Below are 24,024 nucleotides of genomic sequence, written 5' to 3'. Positions count from 1 at the left end.
AACTGCAGTACTGCAAGTATATTAACTGCAGAATGCAATTATGTAGCCAGTTATAAAGAAAGTTGCAAACACATATTTGCTTTGTTATTATTTGCGGAAGAGCATGTGTGATTAGGAGAAAATGTAACTTGCACATCAGTAAAATAAAAGTGGGGGACTAAAACACAGAAAAGAAAATTATATGAGCTAGGTATTTTACAAAATATTTCTATTAAAAAAGTCAAATCAAGCATAGAAAATAATAATCTAAAACTCAGTCAATCTTTATACAATCCTGGTCCTTATAATTTAAAGCAGTCAGAATTTACAAAGGAAGATTGGGAAGCAGTTGCAGAAGCCACAGATGGAAATTATCTTCCAATACAACTAAAAACAAAGCGCTACCACCTACCATAGAGCAATATGTAGCTCAGATAGAATGTATGAGAATAAATCAATGTATAAATGTGAAAAATTTTAGGACGTTTTTCAACACTATCTCCAACAAAACTTTTATAAGAAGCAACGATATATCAATCAAAAAATTTACTTTGGAAATCACATAGAGTTGGAACAATATCGTTAACTATTGCTCATGCCCTCATAGCAAAATTTGACATTGACTTGGAAGTGAAAAACAAAATGCCCAGATGGTATAACAAATTGTACATGTTGTGGGTTCGGTTTGCTTGAAATTAAATATCCATGGAAATTCAGGCAAAAAATAAAATGTAAATATGCTCAAAGTGCTCAGAGCTTTTTAGAAAATAAATCTTGTGCTAACAAATACACACTGAAAAGTAGTCATCAATAGAGTACACAAATACACCAGTTATTTATAAGTGGCTACCCTCATGATGATTTCTATGTATGTTTAGCAAGTGATCAAAACTATGAAAAAATTTATTTTGATCCTAGCTATAATTAAAATGAACATAAATTTCTGAAATTTTATACAGAGTATGTTTTCCTTGAATTAATCATTGAGAAACTTGAGAAAAAAGAAATAGCTACAATTTAAAATTATCTCATAAAGAAATACATTAATGATTCAGACAGTAAACAAAATCGTAAGTTTAATATGACAATGTGCTGAAAATTTATTGAAAACATTTTTGTTATTTTGTGATGTTTTGTTTTTTTTATATACAAAAAAAAAAAAAAAAAAGAAAAAATAGAGATATCTTTTCATTAATATTAGCATATTCAATTTACATCCTTTACATTTGAGGGTTGTATTTTACTTAAAGCTCCACAAATAAAATATATGTAATGAATCAGTTTTACATATCCTAAATTCTTCAAGTTGTCGAATTGATCACTCAACATTTCTTAGCCAGAAAGGACTTTAGTTTGTGTAAAATGTTTTCCTTTTTTTTAAAAGGTGGACAAACAATACCACTTTTTTTTTCAAAAGCAAATCATGAATATTGAGGCCTTTATCAGCCAAATAAATAGATTCTTCAGAAAACATACTAATAACATTACAGTCCTCTGTAATGTGCCTATTTGAAGTTTAGCCACCATAAGCTTTGGAGATAAAACTGAAAGAATCAGTTTTTGTTGTAACTAGTTTTTTTAATGTGTTAAAACTTTTATAAGTACTAAATATTTGATATTGTGCCTTCACATTAGATGGTTTCTGAATTTTTTGTTCATTGCAGTCAATTATACCTTCTATGTTGTGTAACTTTCCAGAAAAATGCCTTGCTTTATATAACAAATTTGCATCTTTTGTTGACCAAAGTAGAAGAGGTTTTAACTAAGTAAGTAATCAAAAATTAGTAATCCAGGTAAGTAATATACTTGAGCATTGAGAATATGAAACTGTAAATTAAAATGCTAGATCTTGAATAATTTATCCGAATGACATAATTTAACCAACTTTGCCTATGGTATCAAAGAAAACTTACTCAGCAATTGTTTATGATGTTTTAATAACAAAGGTTTTTGGTGTATCCTTTTGGGAGTGTTTTGAAGTACTTTCAAGTTTCTAACAAAACAGAAATAGGAACAACAGGTAATGCATAATTATGATCATAATGAATATCCATAGGCTGAGGCTTGAGCTGTGAGGTTCTTTTTAATGGAGATTTTTGGTTTTTTAACTCATTATCATAACCATTTAAGTATTGTGTGGGGTAGGGATAAATATCAGTAGGTTGTCCCATTTAAAAATGATTTGAACAAACTGACGACTGAACAGAAATTCTAAAATGACTTCTAAACAGTCCAATTTTTGAGTTCCATTTAGGCAACATCTTTGCATCTTCAAAAATTTAGTTGCAAACTAGCATTAAAACTGTTAATATGGATTTATTTTGATATCTTCTATCATTGTTGCAGTTTTGAACAACGCAATGATCACCGTCACCCATGTCTAATTTATATGTTTTATTTACTTTGTTTTTTTTTCTTTATTTCCTTTTATTTACTTATTTGAAAATTATGTTTTGGTTTGTTTGCACCTCATTTATCCCATAATGCTATATATTTACTTTTCTTTTCTTTATTTATTTCATTTTATTTACTTATTTAAAAATTATGTTTTGGTTTGTTTGCGCCTCATTTATCCCATAGTGCTTGAAAGGCGTGAAATTTAAAAAATTAATAGTGAAAAGGCAAATTACCGCTAATGTTTTCCCAACATACATGATTTTTTTTGTTTGTTTGTTGTATTTCACCTCTTCAAGGCCAAGAAGGCCACTACAGATGAGGAGGCTACTTGTGGTTATAACCATCTCTCAACTCAATAACTCCAAAACACCAATCTTGACAAACAAGGTCGCTGTGCAGAGAAATAAGTTGAGTGCTTTATGAATGATTTACAATTTTTTAAGCCTTCTGTTTTTGTTCTTTTTAACAATATTCTTTTCTATTGTTTAATATTATTTTCTGGTAACTCCCAACTTATATTGCAACTTGTAGGGAGTAAATTATTAAAATAATAATAATAAAAATTTTTAGGTCTATTGTTCGTAAACTTAAAACTATCAATTACCAAGACTCAATAAATACTTTCTGAAATTATTACTGAAGATCCTTTTACTTTTATCAAAGATGTAAACCAAACCTACCTCATAAACATTTTTAGCACTTTACAATTTTATAAGTTACACACAAATATTCTACTAGAAAAACAATAGATATTTCTGTCACTGTATAAATTTACAAACAAACTGGTGTTGCTATGGCTTTTCTTTTAGCCCTTGTTGTAGCTAATTTTTTTTTACAGGTCATTTGGTAGCAAAATAAAAGTTTTGCAAAGTAAAAAATTAGTTTTAAAATTTTTTTTATGTTACATATTTAAAAAATTTTTATTTTAAATTCTTTCCTTTCTTCATATTTGCCTGAGGGGTCGCCTATGAAATAGGAACGCTTTTATTTTGACCCTCACTCCAATTTTGTTATATGCTATTTTGAGTACCCTCCACCTTCCTTAAAGTACCTAGACTTTTAATGTACCCACAAATTAATTTTTGATATTTTTAAAAATTTAGTGTCTCCTTACTTTTATAATTGACCCCTTGCACCTTATCTCATATACGCCATTTGCAGACCCCCTCTCCCCCATCCAAGCAAACATACTTTATAACTCTTAACAAGTTACAGTTTATTGTCTTATGTCAACTGTTTTATTATTTCTAAAATTTCTTCTTTAGATCATAGCCTAACTTCTTACAATGTAAATAAAACATCACAAAACAAATAATTATTTAAACATAATTTAAATTAATTTCTTAATTTAAAACATAAAGGTAACAACAAAAATTTTTTTATTTAAATAAAAAAATTAAAAAGTTACGTGTTTTAGAAACGTTTTGACATTCCTTGCCATTCTCCATAAGTTTCATTCCATCAGGACATCCACATTTTAGCCATCTAGTAGAAGAGAAGCAAATATGTGAGCATCCACCATTGTTAACTGTACAAGGATGATCTAAAATTTTTCATAAAATAAAATGCTGAAAATATATAAACATGGAAAAAAAAAAATTCAACTAATAAAAAAAAGAATTTATTTTCTAAATGTAGGCACAAAAATAAGTTTCTCCTAAAAGCAATAAAAATAAATGAGCTTAAATAATATTTATATTAAATGCGGTAGTGATGTAGTGGTAGAGCGCTCGCTTCATAAGCGAGAGCCTCCGAGTTCGAAATTCACCACGTCCCTGATAGTACCGCGCTCAACTTGTTTCTCCACGCAGTGGCCTTGTTCGTCAAGGTTCGTGTTTCGGAGTTATAGAGTTGAAAGAGGGTTATAGCCACAACTAAGTAGCCTCCTTATCTGTAGTGGCCTTCTGGGCCTTAAGGAGGTGAAATAACAAAAAAAAAAAAAAAAAAAATCCCCTTTTAAAAAACATTTTTTCAAAAAAAGCATAAGTAATCATTTCTAAAGAGTTCTTTTTATAATAGTGTCAGCAAATTCCACAAATGAGTGAAAATTTACAGTAGTTAAGACATTTGCAATTTCCTGTAATTTAAATTTTGGTATAAATTGAAGTTTTATTAATTTAGTCATTCATTTCTGATGAGTCTTTATTTATGAAACACTGTAAAATAAAAAAAAATTATTGTTAAGTGATTTTCTACTAATATATAATTGCTCTGTTCCTTTAAGAACATTGAGCATTCTATTTTGTAGAATACCAAATAGAGTTAAAATTAAAATTGTTTATATATATATATATATATATATATATATATATATATATATATATATATATATATATATATATATATATATATATATATATATATATACATATATATATATATATACCAGAGGCTATTCTAAAAAAAATTTAAGTGGTAGTACACACCAGTGCTGGTGCCGTTCCATAACAAAATTTGCTATATGTAGGCACCGATTTGCAAAAAAAAAACAATGATATTTGCCGTTAAAAAAAGAGGTACTCAATTTCTGAATTTAAATGGCACCCAAATACAGTTGGCGCTGACAAAAATGGTCTAGAATAGCCCCTGTAAATATATATATATATATAAATTTATAAATATTTTGATAAATTAATTCTTAAAATATAACTATTGTCTTGTAAAAATGTATAAATCCATTGTTTAGCCATTTTGAAATCAAGTAATTATTTTATCTTTTTCTGAGTTGAAGTGCACAAAACTTGTTAGAAAGTATTATATTGAATACTAGATAAGTAAGAATTTTTGGAGCACTTACTCTTTAGAGCAGTGCCCATTATAATATTTATAGAAAAGAGAAATTGAAGCAATATTATAATGATGTGATAATGGTTGGGGGTTGGCTGCAAGAGCATGTCCAACTATGTTTACAATGCATTTTTACACCTTGTCTAAAAGAGAAAGGGCATCATTAGAAGATCCACCCCAGATATAGCAATATTATTCCATACAAGGATGGATTTGAGATTCATAAAGATAATAGAATTTGGAGTAAGAAAGTGGCAAATATGATAAAGAGATGCAACCTTAGCAGATGCTAATTTTGCAATCAATTTGATATATGGTTTCCAAGATAATCAGATGTAAAAATTAATCCTAGAAGATGAAGGGTAGATGACTCATCAAGTACATAACCGTTCATAAATATAGGAAGATCTAAATTATTGCGGTAATGATTGGCTGAAAAAAATTGGGTTTTATCTGAATTAAAGTTCATTGTGAGTATCATGTTGTAGCAGAAGTGAGATCTTTATCAAGCTCAAATACCTCCTCCAAGCAATTTGAGAGTGTTGGCTTCTTATCAAGACAAGAATAAATTATAGTATCATCAGAACAATGCCAAACTAGATATGAGAAGATCTGATCTGAAGACCTGGAAGATTGTTAAAGTAAATTAAAAAGAGTATAGGGCCTAGGACAAAACATTTAGGAACCCCTGAAGTTACAGAATATGAAGAAGAGTGCCGCCTATCGAGGACAACTTTTATACTAAGATTCAATAATCTTCAAGATGTTACCTGATACACTATAAAAAAAACTTATAAAGAAGACCAGCATGCCAAATTTTATCAAAAGCTTTAGAAATGCCAGGAGTAATAGCCTTAACCTCTTCACATCTATCTAATGCACGGTAAAACTTATAAATTATTACTATTAGCAAATCAGCTGTAGAACAAGAAGATTGCTCTCCATATCAATGATCACGAATCAGATTGCTCTCCAGAATTTTTGAAAATAGAGATAACAGATGCCGCTCTGATACTTTACACCTGTTGATGGAATCAGCCTCTCTGAGAGCTATTACAGAATTCGGAAAACCTGACTACCAGCCGGCCTCAGAACCATGAAACTAATTTTTAGATCTGTACCCTCATTAGGAAATAATAGAATGAGTTGCCTTGCAATTCATTATATTATGCAGAAGATCCAGCAATCAAAATCCTAAACTGGAACATATTTATTATAAATACATCTGCGCCAGCCTAATAGATGAAGAATTGTTGCCAGGCTGGTTAACACATAGAATCTGTTTACCTCTTAAGTCTTTGCCCAGGAGGCCTTCTACAAGACAATAGTCGGATGTGTTTAACATTTGCCCAAGATGAGTATTTTTACCGAGGCACCATCTCTATGTATGTATGTTTAAGTATGTTATGTATGCACTTTTTTCTAGCCTTTAAGGCAGCAGGATATGAAGCAGGTTGTAATGGGTTGTTACATGTTACCAGTAGCAGGATAATCTGACCTGATCTTAGAGTCAGACCTTAGACTCTCAATAAACTATACTAATTTTAACTAACACTGCATCTATTTAGGGCATAAATTCATCCCTGCAAAAACCATCTACAAGTAATGCCATTAGTAACCATTGCGCTGCCAGTAATCATAACATTTTAAGAAACTTTGTTGATCTTCTAATTTTTCACAAGCTTTCCCTAAAATTAATGATAATTACTTCTGTTAACAAAATTACTATTAATGACAAAAAAATTTATATATCCTTTTCCTAATTTTTTTTGAGTAAGGGTATGAGTTTGGCAGAAGGGGGTAAACAAGTCCATAATACATGCATTCATGCATAGATACATAAATACATATATATATATATATATATATATATATATATATATATATATATATATATATATATATATATATATATATATATATATATATATATATATATATATATATATATATACATACACATATATATCCAAAAATAAATATACAGCTTAAAGAATTTTACATTTTCAATAAATTTTGAATCATACCACTTTTTATGAGATAAGGAACACATTTGGATCCACAAGCACTTTGACAACATTTAGAAGAATCATTACAATCTCGATCAGATAAACATGATTGCATATCACTTGAACATTCCCATAAAGTTTTATATGGACAAATACCAAATTTTACAACTAAAAAATAAAAATACTACTACTACTACTACTACTACTACTACTACTACTACTACTACTACTACTACTACTACTACTACTAATAATAATAATAATAATAATAACAATAATAACAATAATAATAACAAAAATTACATAAGTAATAATTAACATGCATTAAATATTAGGAAAATAATTTTTATTCACCTTTAAAGTTTCCAAAAATACAGATTTATTTTTTAAGGGGTTGTCTATATACATAAATACATACATACATACATATATAAATATATATACATGTATAAATATATATACATATATAAATATATATACATATATAAATATATATACATATATACATATATAAATATATATACATATATAAATATATATACGTGTATATATATATATATCTATATATATATATATATATATATATATCCTATATATATATATATATAGATACTAAATATATATATATATAGAGATATATATATATATATATATTTATATATATAGATCCTAAAGGTCTGGTGAGCACAAACAATATTATCACTTTAGTGAAATAAAAAACACGTTTTAGTTTAAAATACATGTTTTGATTTTACAAAGTTCATCATCAGGTTAAAATTACAATATAAAATTTTTCACTATATAGGTTACTAAGTAATTAAAAATCTATTAAAAATTGTTATTCAAAAAAAACTTTTTATAATACATAATTAAAATAAAAAACATAATACAAAGGAAATAATAAAAATACATTCAAATTTACAGTTAACATTTATTACACAAAAGGTATTGTACAATAAAGGACAGCATGTTAATATAAGTCAAATTAGAACAATTCAATATCTCTGTGCCTAACTCGTTTGTTTAACTCAGGGTTCTGCCATTTTATATAAAGACTTTCCTTAATTTCTAATTTAGTTTCCCTATTGGCAGAATCCAAAATGGTAAAACATTCTGCTGTTGTTTTATTAAAACAATCAATGTTGGATTTAATATGTTGAAACATATGTGATTTTTTATCTTCCTTAAAATGTTCATCAATACATTGAGAAATGTGTCGAACAGTTCACCCTATGTAAATTTTTTGTAAAATAATAAATTTCCTGTCATAAACTGATGAAATTTCGCTCAAAAGTAATATGTTTTATATTGATTTGATTTCAAAAAGAGTCACCCACAACAGTTTGTAAGTAATATTTAGAGGCAGTAGTATTATCACTTTCTGAAGCCAAGAATTTTCTTGAAACTTATGAGATTTTGTAGAACTTTTCTTTGTAATGGCTCTTGGGTAGAAATCTTTCGTCTTCCTGCTGACAAATGTGCTTCTTACATAACTTTGTGGATTTAGGCTGGCATGGAATCTTATATTCCCTCAAAAACAATTTTAGGTCAAGCCTCACTCTTCTCCATGCTTTTCCTCACATTGCGCTGCTGCAATTTCCAATCAAAACTGTTACTTCCATATCTATCAGCAAAATTCTCCTGAAAACAGATGTCTGTTTATTACAGCTAGAAACCATTGTAAAAAGGTTTTGTCTAACGCCAAAGCCTACTATTCTCAGGTCATGAAATCTCGTGTCTCATCACAAAAATTAGGCTCTCATGACTTCTAAAGAATCTTTAATAGTATCAACAATAAGAGCAAATCTGTAAATCCACCTCTCTTGTATAATTCAGACTTTGTCACCTCACTTAAAAACAAAGCTGAATTGTTTACTAAGAACTTTTCATCTATATTATCTGATTCCACTAATTGCGCTCTACTTGATTTAGACAAAAAACAGGTTGATCCATTGCTTGACATTCATATCACTCCAGCTTCTGTATCTGGAGTGATTCCTGCTTACTCTTCTACAGCTTGTGGCCCGGACAACATACCAGTTATAGCCTTGCAGAAGTGTTCTCTGGAGCTGTAGCCTATACTTTCAAAACTATTCAACAAGTGCTTATCTGAGTCTTGTTTTCCAGCCTACTGGAAAGCGGCATATGTTATCCCTAGTTTCGAAAATTCTGGAGAGCCATCTGATTTGTCTAACTTCCCTCCCATTAGTCTTCTTCCTATCATAAGTAAGGTTTTTGAATATTAACAAACACTTAATCTAGCAACTTACTTTCTGATCATCAATATGGATTTCGATCTTCTCATTCTACAGCTAAATTGCTAACAGTAATACCCGATAGGTTTTATCGTGCATTAGGTAAAGGTGGAGAGGTTAAGGCCATCGCTCTTGATACTTCTGAAGCTTTTGATAAAATTTGGCATGATGGTCTTCTCCATAAGATTTCTTCTTATGGTGTATCTGGTAACATCTTCAGGATTATGGAATCCTTCCTTTCCAATCGTAATATAAAAGTTTTCCTCAAAGGATAGCACTCTTTTTCTTATTCTGTAACTTCAGGGGTTCCTCAAGGTTCTATCCTTGGCCCTATACTCTTTTTAATTTACATAATCGATCTTCCAGATATTCTCACATCTAAGATGGCATTGTTTGCTGATGATACCACGATTTATTTTTGTCGTGATAAGAAACCAATACTCTCTGATTGCTTGGAGGGGGCATTTGAGCTTGAAAAGGATCTCACTTCTGCTACAGCATGGAGCTCACAATGATTGGTGAACTACAATTCAGATAAAACTCAATTTTTTTCAGCCAATCGTTATTGCAATAATTTAGATCTTCCTATATTTATGAACAGTAATGTACTCAATGAGTCATCTACTCTTCATCTTCTAGGATTGACTCTTACTTCCGATCTTTCTTGGAATCCATATATCAAATCTGTTGCAAAATTAGCATCTGCAAAGGTTGCATCTCTTTACCGACCTCAACACTTTTTTACTTTGGATTCTAACCTCCATCTCTATAAATCTTAAATCCGGCCTTGTATGGAATACTGCTGCCATATCTGGGGCGGATCTTCCAATGATGTTCTTTCTCTTTTAGACTAGGTGTAAAAATGCATTGTAAACATAGTTGGACCTGCTCTTGCAGCCAACCTCCAATTAAGCATCGGCGTTACCGCACTGGCAGTAATCAAATTTTTATAAAATGCCGTAAAATGCATATTACGCATTTTTATGGTTTGTTATTACAGATAGTTGTTAAATAGTTAATTACATCCTAATATTAAACTAGCCCCCGATACAAGCTTGACAAAAGTCAAGAAAGACTAACAGTCTCAAAGTTCTATTTTCAGTGATCTGATTAGTATACCAAAACCACTACCAAATCAAACCATCTTGAAAAAACTCTCTTTGGAATTATTTTAATAAGCTTGACAGAGAAGAGGATAAAACCTCTGAGAAAATAAGGATTTGCTGAGTGCAATTAGTGCAAAAAAGTGATTAAAATGTCTCAAGGTAGCACCAGAGGAGTTAAAGCTCACTTAAAGTAAGTGTTTTAATCTTACTATAATTTAGTATATTTTAAACCACTAATCTCAAAATATAAATGGATAGCATATTCTATTGTGTTTTTGGAAAAAAAATTAAGCAAAAATTGGCCTCCCAAGATGGTGGCGATCAAAGCTTTTAGCGGTGAACGATGTACATCTTTTAAGACTTTACAGTAATATGAAAGAAAATAAATAAACAGAGTTTTGAAAGAAAAACAAGACAATGAAATAAATTTTTAAAAAGTTTAAAGAAATATTATTTTAAAAAAAATTAGACAATTAAAGAAACTATTAATTTAAATATTAAAGTTCAAAATATTCGATATACTTTTTAAGAGCAATTTACAAATAAATTAATATTTATGTAATATTTATGTACCTTTTAGTTCTTAGTTACCCAATGCAGTATGCTAGAAGGTTGATAACATAACTGCATGATAAGCGGCAGTGGTGTCTACCTACAATTTTGACAAATTTTATATTTTCAATAACACAACATGCAGTTGTCTTACTAACCTTCTAGCACAAGCATAGGGTAGTTAAGAGCTAAAAGGTACATAAATTATATAACAAATGCTAATTATTTTAAATTTGAGATTTCTGCACAAGCAGGGCTTGTGATTAAGAAAATCGTCAAGCGTGTTATATCGCACTCCTAAAATTAGAATAAGTTTTCATCGAGCGTGACTATGTGCGCTCGAGATAATGTCGGCGAGCGCAATCATGAAAATTGTTGAAGGCAATGCTCATAAAAAGCTTTTTATTTTTTATATTCTTTTTTTATTTGTTACATAATTCTTTCGTCAAAAAATGTTTGAATTAGTATCACACTCATGAAACAACTTCAATGAAGTAGATTTTTATACTTCCAAACATCTTGTATATTGTCAGATTGCGATTTTATTTTTAACTATTTATGTTATACAAAAATAATATCAAACAAAAACGCAACTTCTTATTGATTTAGTATTAAAGTATAATTTAGTGACTTAGTTTTGCTTCGTTGTTTTGATATATGTATTTTAAAATGTTACGCTGTAAACTTAATGGTTAATGGTTTTTATATTTCTTGATATTTTTTATTCAAATTAATTATTTAATTTTTTTCTAAAATTTCTTTTTTAAATTACGTTTTTTTTATCTTAAAAAAATAACACAAGAATAATTTGAAATAATAATAAATAAGAATAATAACTTTCCATTTAATAAATGTTGACATCATTACTTTGTTTCCTTTTCGAATGTCCTTGATCGCGAACATTCTAAACAACGGAATCGTTTCAAATTTGAGTTAAAATAAATAATAGTTAATAAAAAACCTATACTATGAACTAAAACTAATTTTAAAAATTACTCAATTATTAATATTTATTTTTATTATAAACGATGTGTGGAATATTACAAACAATAAATCAAATAAATCTTATTGGATATTTTCACAAGATTAAAAGTACTTTGCAGTTTCAATTTTCTTATAATGGTTTTCTAATTTTCTATTCTTATTTTATTTGCGCATTTTTGTATTTAAATTGCGTTTCCACGTGAACATTCCATCATTGAAATTAGTGACTATTAACGACTTCAAACTGCTCATTCATTACGTTAGTGCAAAAATAGAACGACGTAGTGCTTTTTATATTTTATATTAGTGCTTTGATAATAGAATATCTTTAATAAAAGATCTTTTTTAAATATTTTATAAAAATAAAAAATAATCCTGAACTATTGGACGAGTGTTATTTTATACGCTCGTTATAAGCTGAACGAGCGTTGTTTATCGCGCATAGAAAGTTTGAAAATACTAAGGGCGCGTTTTACGAGTGAAGCGCGATCGCGCTCGCTTCATCACAAGCCCTGCACAAGCCTACAAATACTTTTTCTTCACTACTATTAAATAAACTAAAATTAAAACTCGTACTTAGTTTTACTGAGAATTTGTTTTTATTTTATTATATTTATTCTAAAAAACAAAAAACAGAAAGTTAATATACAACAAGTTATTGTAAGAATATGTTTTGTTAAATAATAAAAAATTTATATTTGAAACTTATGTAAATATGTGATACTCCGTTATTTTTATGAAAAAAATCTTATGCTAAACAAAAAAATAGATTTTTATTTGAAACTTATCAATATTTGAGCTTAAGATATAAAACTTGATTATCATCAGTTTCTTAATTTTCATATAGCCGTTCCTTATATTTGCTGCCATCTTGGGAGGCCAATACTGGCTCCAAAAATTTTTTCATATACGCTATCCAGTTACATTTTGAGATCAGTGATTTTAAACTCCAGTAACTTTGGCTAAATGCGGTAAAATACACGAAAACCTGGAGTTTCTGGGTAAAATGCGACATATTTTGATGAAATTTTTTTTTTGAATTACTCAAAACACACTAATGTGTCTTGTGGTTCATGTATTTACTTTTTATAAACTACTTAAAAATGTAATTTGCATCCTTTTAAACATATGTAATTCCACTATTTTCTTTCAGATCCTGCAATCTGCTATCTTTTTACCAGATTGCAAAAGAACCGTAAATGACGTTAAAAAGTGTGACCATTAAGTTGCAGAATGCCTACATAACTTCATGGAAGAATTTGAGAAAGGTTGACCTAATAGTGGCGTTGGTGTCAAATACTATAATATGGGTTCACTTCTGCACCCATATTATAGAGGATATACACTCAAAAATATTGCAAACAGTGAGGAAGGTAGGGAAGCCGCCATCAAGGAATTGGTTGACAATCACCCAACCACAATCCAGTTCTATGAGCCATTGGTTGATGATCATACTTTGCTAGAAATATCAGATCTTGACGAAACTATGGATTGAGTTTGAGTTTTTTGAAAAACAGGAGGCAGGTTTGAAAAACAGGAGGCACAACGCCCTGGGACTTCACAGTCATGCCAATCAAAGCTCAAGACACCCTTGATGCTTGAATTTGAAAAGTATCAGACTACGGCCTTACCTAAAAGGGATGTGGATGCTTTGGAATGGTGGAAGCAAAATAAAAATGATTTCCTTTGCTAGCTGGTCTGGCTAGAAGTTACTTGGCTAAATCTGTGACTTCTGCTTCATCAAAAAGAATTTCAGTAGGAGGTAGGACGGTTATTGATTTTAGGCATAAAGTAAAACCAGAAAACACTAGCATATTAGTTTTTATGAGTCAAAATTACACAAGGGTTCTTTCTAACCTCAGCGATTGGGAAAAAACTTGCAAAGAAGAGCCATATGAATTACCACATGCCACTCCACCAACTAAGAAGACTCACCAACAAGGAAAACCACATCAAACTAAAACTAAAAAAAGAGATGCATCTGAAAAGGCTTCTCCAACTCTATCAGATTCTCAAACTGGTCCTGAACCTAAAGAGCAACAACAGCTACAGTTAGATACTCAAGAGAGTCAAAGGACTCTAGGTCAACAAGATGGGTATAAAGGGACCCAAGGTGAAGACCAAACTCAAAGTGTCTCTTTGTTTATTCCAATGACACTCCAGCGAAAAACAAAGTAGAAGCAAATAAGCTCGAAAATTGTTGAATTGGAAGGGAAATGAGAAAAAAAAGTACAGAGCATCTGACTTGCAAATATTTTAGAGACAGATGATGAAATATCTGATGATTAATTTTTTATTAATAACTTATTTGTTTAAACTGTAAATGTAAACTTACTAATAGAAATACAAAAAGCAATTTAAAAAATCATTGTTTAGTTTTTCGGTAACCAGCAAAAAAAGCAGTATATTGCGATAAAAAGCGGTAAATAATGATAAAAATGGTAAAAGTGATAAATACGGTAAAAAGTGATAAATGCCTTAAATTTGCGTATTACGCGTTTTTACACAAAATTACCACTGTATAACACAAATTCCAACCATTATCACATCCATGTAATGTTGCTTCTCTTTTCTATAAATACTGTAATGGACACTGCTATTAAGAACTTTTTTTTTAAACATCTTCGCTTTCATCAAGGCTGCAAGCAACCACTAATTAGAGTTGGAAGTTACTGGAAAAGAAAAGATGATTGTAGAGCAAGATAACAATTGACAGAGGACTTAAAGGACTGCAAATTATATGAATCAGGAAAGCAAGATGAATATAGATATAGCAACATCACTCCATACAAGAATGGATTTGAGATTCATAGAAAGAAAGAATAGAATCCAGAATAAGAGAGTGGCAAGCACGATAAAGAAATGTAACCATTGCAGATGGTAATTTTGCAATCGCTTTGATATATGGCTTCCAAGAAAGATCAGAAGTAAAATTCAGAATTGATAAAAAGTAAGCGTTATGGCCGCCACGCTCCATAGAATTAAATGTTGAAAAAAGTTAAAGACTTTAATGCTGTAACTTTTACATACTAAATTATATGTAAATATATACATACATCAAATCCATTTTTCCATCAAGAGGATTAAATCTCAAACTTTACCCATAAAGAGCTTTACATATCAATAAAGAGTAAATTTCCTTTAGTGCTTTAAAAATTTTATCACTATAACGTGTTGCCATACCACTTAAAAACTTTATATGGAAATTTGAAATATATTCTTATACTACAAATTTATAAAAAATTTATAATATAAAATTTTCTAATTTTCTCTATTAGATACCAAAAAATTTTTCCAAAAAAAGTTTTTGGTAAAACCCAAAAACTAAACAACACATGCTACTCTCTGAACTATTAATGTGCAATGTATATATTGAAGCTGCTTTGTTTTATTATTAACCTATTAAATCCAGTACTGTTCCTATTATATGCAATAATCATCAATTTGTTAAAATCTAACAACAGTGAATTTATAAAAAAATACTTTGTTACAATTTTTCCTTTACTCTAAAAAAATACATAAAAAAGCAACAACCAATAGCAATACATAATCAATAGCAATTCATAACCAATAGCAAAAATCTTTGATTTCTCAGAGAGAAACATGTTTCTCAGTGACTCCACATTTGATTTTAGTAAATATTGTCCAACAAAATCGGTAGCTATTCCTTTATGAAAAAATATCAGAAAAAAAAAATAAACAACCGAAACATAGTTAACATTCAGGAACCTGTAAAAAATTTTTGACTCATGACTTATTAATGAATAAATTTAAATAAGTGGAAATTCGTTTGACTGGTTTAGGGAGTATTTATTTAACAGGACTTAAACCGTAGAAATCATCAAAACATCAATCTTCTGAATAAATTTATAGTGGTGCCTCCCAAAGATCCATCATTAGATATATTATTTTCTATAATGATCAAATAAGAAATTGCCAAGTCATAAAAAATGCTGATGCAGGGTGTTAGCCAGGAAAAAATTTTATACAGCATTTTCCCAATATTGAGAATTTTAGTGTGACAAATAAAAAAGCAAAAATAAGCAAAGAAAAAAAAAAGGTTATTGCACTCTAAAACTTAAAAAAAAGTTTAAAGCAACACATGGTGGTTCCCAAACTCAGTTAATATAAGCAAATTAAGTTAAAGTTAAGCAAAAAAGGTTCCACAATAGAATTTCAACAGTAGAAAAAGTTAACATTTTTTAGATACATAAATACCTTAAAAATTTTTTTGGTGGGTTATATTCATAGCAGGAATAAATTAAATTGCAAATAACAAATTGAAAGATCGATTATAAAAACAAACAAAAAATTCAATGATGTCACGTACTAAAACTCTAAGGAATGAAACACACTCAAATAAGTCTATAAATTGCAGCATATATCATATGCCGCAATTTATAGACTTATTTGAGTGTGTTTCATTCCTTAGAGAAGACAAGCTTCCAATACAAAAAAAAAAAAAAATAGTTTTTCATGCTATGCATTTATTCTTTTGTTTTAAAAAAATTTGGCCCAAACATTATTTTTTATCACTCACTTTGAGTTGTGCTCAAATTAAAATTATCATTTTAATTTAAACATAACATGTCTCGTAGGTTTGGAATCCCTTCAATAGTATTAAAATTTTAGCAAAATTTTTTTTGGGTTTCTGCAGCCATCTTGTGGGTTTTTTTAGTAGCTGAAACAACAAAGAATTGATTTAAATAAGTAAAAAAGACATTTGAGACTTGAAATTAAAGTAAGCTGAAATTGAAGTAAACTTAATCGTACATTTAGATATTTAGTATTTTCTGTATTTAAATAATTTAATAAAATATTTAATTACAAAAATTGATTTTTTATTTATTTAAAAATAAAAAAATTATGTAAATTTTGAATTTGTAAATTAGAAAAAAAAAATTAATTTTGCATTTGTAAATAAAAAACAAATAAAAAAATTTATGCAATTTAGTTATTATTATTTTTTTACTATGATCTTTTGAACCTTTGGGAACTTTAAACCAATTGGGAATTGCGCATTATATACGATGCGATCAGGCTGGCCAACACCCTGTGATGATACTGTTGTTTATTTTGCTAACAGAGATGAAATCATGAATCACACAATGAAAAGTTTTTATATAAACAGATGGATATCATTAATAACTGCATAGCCTATGAAAACTAATATTAATTCACCTCCCCAAGGCTGAGAAAGCCACTACAGTCAATGAGACTACTTTAATTGTGGTTACAACCCTCTCTCAACTCTATAACTCCAAAACACAAGCCTCAACAAACAGAGAATATATAGTACTCAAACTGAGAAAAATAACTTATATAAAGATTTCTGAATAGATTTAACAACATTAATAACAATAATTTCAGGTAACTTAATTTTCTTTTTTTTTTTTTGCTTTGTGCAGTATCAACTTGGTGGAAATAATTGTGTGCTGTAATTCCTAAAATATTTAAAAAAAGTTGTCAAATTATTATAGATCATCCAGGTCTTATTTTTAAAATCCGAAAAATTGTTTGGGTAAAGTATCCGTAAAAAATCTAATATATATTTTCCCTTATTTTTGCTTTTACCTAAGTTGTTTTTAACTTTTTTATCAAACATTTCTTTATTTTTTGAAGAGTGATGAGTTAAAAAACTTAAAAAACAAATATATTTCAAAAATTTATACCTAAACTTGTGTGTATAGAAAATGGTTCGGATATCCGGAAAAACTAAAAGTTGAAAAAAATATCCAGAATTCTGGAAATATCTGTAAAAGGATAATCCCTGAATTATCCTTATATTATCATAAATTTATGTTAACTTATCTTGTAACTTAGTTAAAAAAAAAGCCTATAACAAAATTTTAAATACAAATTTTTTTGGTAAAAGATTATAACATCTGTACAACAACATCTGTAGAGTCTAATATCATTTTTGTAATCATAATTATATTTACAAATGTTGTTGGGCAGATATTATTAGACATTATAAAAACTAATGTTGTTACCCTGATCCATTTTTTTACTTTGCTTATTTTTAGATTGCAAATATCATCCTTGTCAAGAATACCACAAATAATATGTAACAAAAAATAACAATAAATAGATTTAACCTTGTGTACATTCGCGAACTTTAAACTCAATAAACGGTCTTTCTGGATGGCAGCCAAATATATTTGCATAACCACGTTGAGCACATGTCATCCAGTCAGAACAAAGGCATTTAAAATTTGCACCAAACGCATCTGAACAATTACTGCAAGAATAACCATAATTTGTTTCTTGATAACCAGGAGGACATAAATCAGGAACAGGCAATTGTTGTTCAGAATTACACGAAGATTGTCTGAAACATTTTGAATATTGTGGGTTGATTGGATTTGTTGTAAATGAAAATAAATAAACTTTCCGGAACTCTAAATATATATATATATATATATATATATATATATATATATATATATATATATATATATATATATATATATATATATATATATATATATATATATATGTATATATATATATATATATATGTATATATATATATATATATATATATATATATATATATATATATATATATATACATATATATATATATATATATATATATATATATATATATATATATATATATATATATATATATAAATATAGCAGATTTTTTACATAAAAAATAAAATGATTGTTATAATTTAATATGACCTAGCAACGCCCTAGCAATAGTTTTGTAAGCTACACTGTAATGTTTTGTATCATCATATATCAACAAAAAACCAATTGTTAGCAACAATTGTTTTTTTGATATTTATTTATTCAAGCATTGTAAGGTTTTCAAGTAAAACTGGTAAAATAAACGTTTCATTTGACCAAACTTTTTTAACTTAATGATAGATTATTTCATAAATATTTTGTTTCATGTTTCTATTTTACATTTATAAAATGTTCATTCATATTACTCTGCTTATAGTAAATTTTTTTTTTCAAATTTGAAAAGTTTAAAACTGGCACTGAAATACTATATCAAAAACTTCAAATAAAATTTTGAAAATCTGAAAAAGTTCCAAAAGTAAATATAAGAAAGGGCTTTTGTATTTAAAACTTGAAAAATTATTTTAGTGTTATGCAATTCAAATTTAAATGAACAAATTTTTAAACTGTTAATAAAAAGAGATTTTATTTAAGTTAATAAACAAGAACATATCTACTGTTTTTAGTTTGATTAAGTTGTATTTTACATATAAAGTTAAAAATGCAACTATAAAAAAATTGTGTATTAAAATGTTCTTTCATTTTTAGAATAAATAGTTTGAGTAGGTAAAATTTTATATTATTTTTTCAAAAGTTATTAATTGAAAGTATAAAACTTGAAATTTTAAATAGCTTTTTCAAAAATATTAAAGCTCTATAGTTCTTTGCTGTTGTTGTTGTTTTTTTTTTTTTTAATGTTTTTTAATGTTTTTTAATATGCTTTGAAAATGAAATTCTTGTACTGGTCATATGAAATTATCAAGTTTATTCAAAAATGTCAAACATTAAAAAAAATCTTCAGTAATTTTCTTTACTAGTTACTCTGTGTGGAGAACTAATCTGAACTGAAAGTATCGGAACTTAGGTTTTAAGTGATGTAAGAATGTATTTAGAGGTTTTTAATGACTATTTTTGAGAGATTTAAATACACAAAAGTGTTATTACCACTACACCATTAAAATACACAAAAGTGTTATCACTTATGATTTTTCATTGAGGTATTTGAACAAAAAAGATTCATTGCTTTTAAAAAAACCCTTATAATATATTAGCAAGTGTTAAAAAAAGCAACTAATTCTTTGCAAGTGAATGCAAAAAGATGAGAGCACTGCCAAAATGGAAAAGACTATAAGCTCTTGCCAAATAATAATGAAAAAATTGCTGGAAAACAACACTTCATCCAAATAAAATCAAAATATTAAAGACATTGAAATGAATGCTTATATATATATATATATATATATATATATATATATATATATATATATATATATATATATATATATATATATATATATATATATATATATATATATAGTAAAGGGCTTAGATATACAGTTTGTGGTAAAAAAAAACAGTTCTTTGCTTGTTTGTGGTATTTAAACTGACAAAATTAAGGTTAAATTAAAACAAAAAGCATTAATTTAATTGCAGGAACTAATTAAGATTAAAAAACCACAAAAACGCAAATTAAAAGAATGCAATGCTTTTAAAAACATTTTGAATGTTTTTATTTTTATTTTTTTACTGTAAAACATGTTTGGAGTGTTGCTACATCGAATATTTTAAAGCCTGCTGCTACAAGAGAGTGCTGCTATATCGACTATTTTATAGTCTGACTCGCAATGGAGTGCCGCTATATCGACTGAGGCTTTGGTTAGAGCAGGCAGTCCTTCAAATAGTTAAAAAAAAAAACTTTTTAATAAAAGTTTTTAAATTTATTCCGGTCTTTAAAATAATAATAAAAAAAAATAATCTAAAACTGACATTTTATGATAAAAACTTAAAAACCATGCAAGAGTATACAAATATATATATATATATATATATATATATATATATATATATATATATATATATATATACATATATATATATATATATATATATATATATATATATATATATATATATATACACAAGCACAAACTATGAGGAAGATTTTATAAAACCTTAAATAAATTTTCGTTTAAATTTAATAATTTTAAAAATAAGTATAAAACCAAAAAAATACTTAAAAGTAAAATCTACCTTCATGGGGTATATCTCCTGTAATAAGCATTCTCATTGGTTGACTCAAACCTCCTGTCACATACTCAATATTGCTACCACTTCTCTTATCAGCAACAAAAATTGCTTGCTTTTGCAAATCTGTCCAATAAATACGTTCATGATGCACAATTAAATCAAAAGGATCTAGCACTTCACCAAGATTATTTGCTAACCAAAACCGATTTTGAAAAAAAATTGTCTTTTGAATGATCTTTCTTCGTTGTGAGAAGTTTAAATCACTTGACTCAATAAGATTACTATACTGATCACACCAATACAAACGTCTTTCAACAATATCTACTGCTAATCCTGTTGGAGACAAAGGATAATTGGATGGATTCATTAATGTTATAAGCTCTGTTCCATCAGAATTTATACGCCCAATAAGATGAGATCCAAGATCCGAGTAAAAAATATACCCATCATAATAAACAACATCTTGTGGATTAATTATATTAGAAACAAGAGTTTTGACATTTTTGCCTTTCAAATCTGACACAACTAAATTTAGGTGTCCATCATCAGAATGGTCAAAGAAAAACATCAACTTACTTATATGATCAACAGCAAGACCAATTGAAGAATGATTAACATGATTAATTACAATCTCCAAGTCACTACCATTCATGCTCATTCGATATGTCTAAATTAATTACGAATGTAATACATTAAATAAATAAAACGAATGCACTAATAAAATATGTGCAAGTAAAAGAAAAATATAAAAGTTAAAAATTCACACTTTGTAAGATTTGGTGTCTGTCCAGTACAAGTAATCTTGATCATAATTAATTGCTACTGGATACTGTATCATTCCTTCCATGCCTGGAATTACTAAGGGTTTTATTGTAAAACCATCTTGATCAACATACTTGACTAATTGATATATTGAGTTCATTCCACTGTCAGTAAAGAAGATCTCAAAATGTTTCTGAACATTAACACAGGTATAATTATCTGATGACAAAATCAATCCAACAGGACACCCACAAGAAAAAGTAATTGTAGATGTAGTGAAGCACAAATGTGAACAGTTAGTAATTGATGAACACGGTGAATATACTAGTAAATGAACAACTTTAAACAAAATAATGATTAAAATATAAAATTATAACAATTTCCTAACTCTGACCCTCCCCCTAGAATTATGGAACAAATTTATACTCCCCCAACCCTCTTTTTTTTTCTGGTTTTAAATATAATAATATTTATATTTTAGTTCTATTTAAACAGTCAATTCCAATAGAATTTAAGTCAATTTAAAAAAGTCAATACCATTTTAAGTTAAACCAGAATAACCACAATGGAGTGTACATACATCAACAGAAGATTTATGTTTGGTAAGGAACTTTTTTAATGTAAAGAGAGGTTTTTCAAGATTTGAAATTAAAAAAAAAATAAAACAATCCTTTCCCCCCTGTAAAAATCATAATATAAATCCCTAACCCCTCTCCCTTATTATTGCATGATGTAGTTTATGGATGACCCCTAATATAAAAATTATTGCAGATATGTAATATGGTTCAAAGAAAATATAAAAATAACCTGCTGCTCTTTTTGCATAAACCTTCATCTGTCCAATATTACTATTAGAATAATTTTTTAAAGTGTCAGGCAATTGAAAAATCTTTCGTGACAATCCATTAGAAGAAATCAAATAAATTGAATCATCTGTCCAATCAGAAACATATATTTTGTTGTTAAAATATACTAAGCTGAAAGGGTGTGGAAAAAGTTTATATTTTAATTGTAATATTTTTTTTCTATTTCCACCATTTATATCAATAGCTGATAAGACATCAAGATATGCATCAACCCAATAAAGAACATTTGTATTGTAATCAATGGTAATATCATTAGGCCAAACAATATCATTTGAAACTAATGTAACACGATTTGTTCCAGAACAGCTTGCTCTTTCAATTTTTGCTGTAACGCCCCAATCAGTCCAAAATAAATACCTATGATTTAAGAATTTTAAACGACTTTTAAATTTTATATAACATACAAAAAAAATTGTTACTATTTTAATTTTATACATTAACAATTAAAAGTTTATTATGTTAATTAGGGTAACTTTTCAAATTCAACTTTTTTTATATATAAACTGACCCATATGCAGGATGAAGAGCTATTGCTCTTGCTTCGGAATCTCTATTTAACTTGAACAAAACTTTACGATATAGACCTTCAGTTGTTGATGCCTCAATCAGTTTCATTAAATTATCAACCCAATAAAGCATGTGTGAAGTTGAATCTACAGCTAAACCAGTAATGTAACCAATTGCATAACTAAATAATTTTTTTTCGACATTTCCATTAAAAGATAGTTTAAAAATTGCATTATTGAACAAGTTTCCCCAATACAAATCTCCATTCTCAACATCAAGCTCTAAAGCACGTATTTGCACACCTGCTGAAACTGGAGTAACAAACTCGGCTATGTCAATAACTGACCCATTTTCTTTATCTATTGACATCCTCAAAATACATGAAGCAGTTGCAACATACAAGCATGGTTTATCAGGATTTTCACCAAACAAACCTAAAAACAATTTCTAAAACTTTTAAAGTTATGTTTATAAATAATTACTTAAAGAATAAGCAACTACACTACCATCCATAATTATTCAAATGATCATTCTTTTCAATATAAGATATCAAGGTTTTACTTACTATTGGGAGAAAAACTGAAAACAAAATCTACCCAGATTATATATTATCTTAATATATATTCAAATCAATACAATCATACTAGTTTATAATTTACCTGTTTAATCTCCCTTGGCGACAATAACCACTTTACATATTCTAGGCATTCTACTTAACAACTTTTACAAGTTTTTTACTTTAACTTGTCCAAGTCAATTTTATGCTACACACTACTGAGTTTTTTCCACATCTTTTGCATCATTACTCTCAAGTAGAGTAACAAAAATTTTTTTTTTTTTTTTAATCTGTTTTATTGTGTTTTTTTCTTTTTTGAATTTTAGATTTTTTAAATTAAGAAAACATACTACATGTTATATTTAAATTTATTATGTTAACAATTGATACAAAATTTTTAATAATTGTTTAAAAAATAATTTAAATTATTTTTTAAACAATTATTTAAACATACAGAATGTTTCGTGATGTTGGTTCAGTAACTCTGTTCAGTAATAA

At 27.9% G+C, this 24,024-nt stretch overlaps 1 protein-coding gene across 6 annotated transcripts in view; it reads right to left on the bottom strand.

The window, feature by feature from the left end:
- Nucleotides 1-24,024, bottom strand: part of LOC100204076 (low-density lipoprotein receptor-related protein 6) — a 77,275-nt gene that overhangs the window by 18,168 nt on the left and 35,083 nt on the right. For all 6 annotated transcript variants that reach the window (XM_065794094.1, XM_065794092.1, XM_065794095.1 and 3 more), the window contains exons 3-9: nucleotides 22,972-23,404; nucleotides 22,405-22,820; nucleotides 21,602-21,921; nucleotides 20,839-21,502; nucleotides 18,168-18,470; nucleotides 7,191-7,340; nucleotides 3,785-3,919 (exon numbers count right to left, since the gene is read on the bottom strand). In XM_065794094.1, the coding sequence (XP_065650166.1) occupies nucleotides 3,785-3,919; nucleotides 7,191-7,340; nucleotides 18,168-18,470; nucleotides 20,839-21,502; nucleotides 21,602-21,921; nucleotides 22,405-22,820; nucleotides 22,972-23,404 (2,421 nt within the window). The remainder of the gene's footprint in view (nucleotides 1-3,784; nucleotides 3,920-7,190; nucleotides 7,341-18,167; nucleotides 18,471-20,838; nucleotides 21,503-21,601; nucleotides 21,922-22,404; nucleotides 22,821-22,971; nucleotides 23,405-24,024) is intronic.

Source organism: Hydra vulgaris, chromosome 03, assembly GCF_038396675.1.
Source record: "Hydra vulgaris chromosome 03, alternate assembly HydraT2T_AEP".
Lineage (NCBI taxonomy): Eukaryota > Metazoa > Cnidaria > Hydrozoa > Anthoathecata > Hydridae > Hydra > Hydra vulgaris.
Note: the sequence above shows the minus strand (reverse complement) of the source record. Positions and strands in the feature narration are given on the sequence as shown.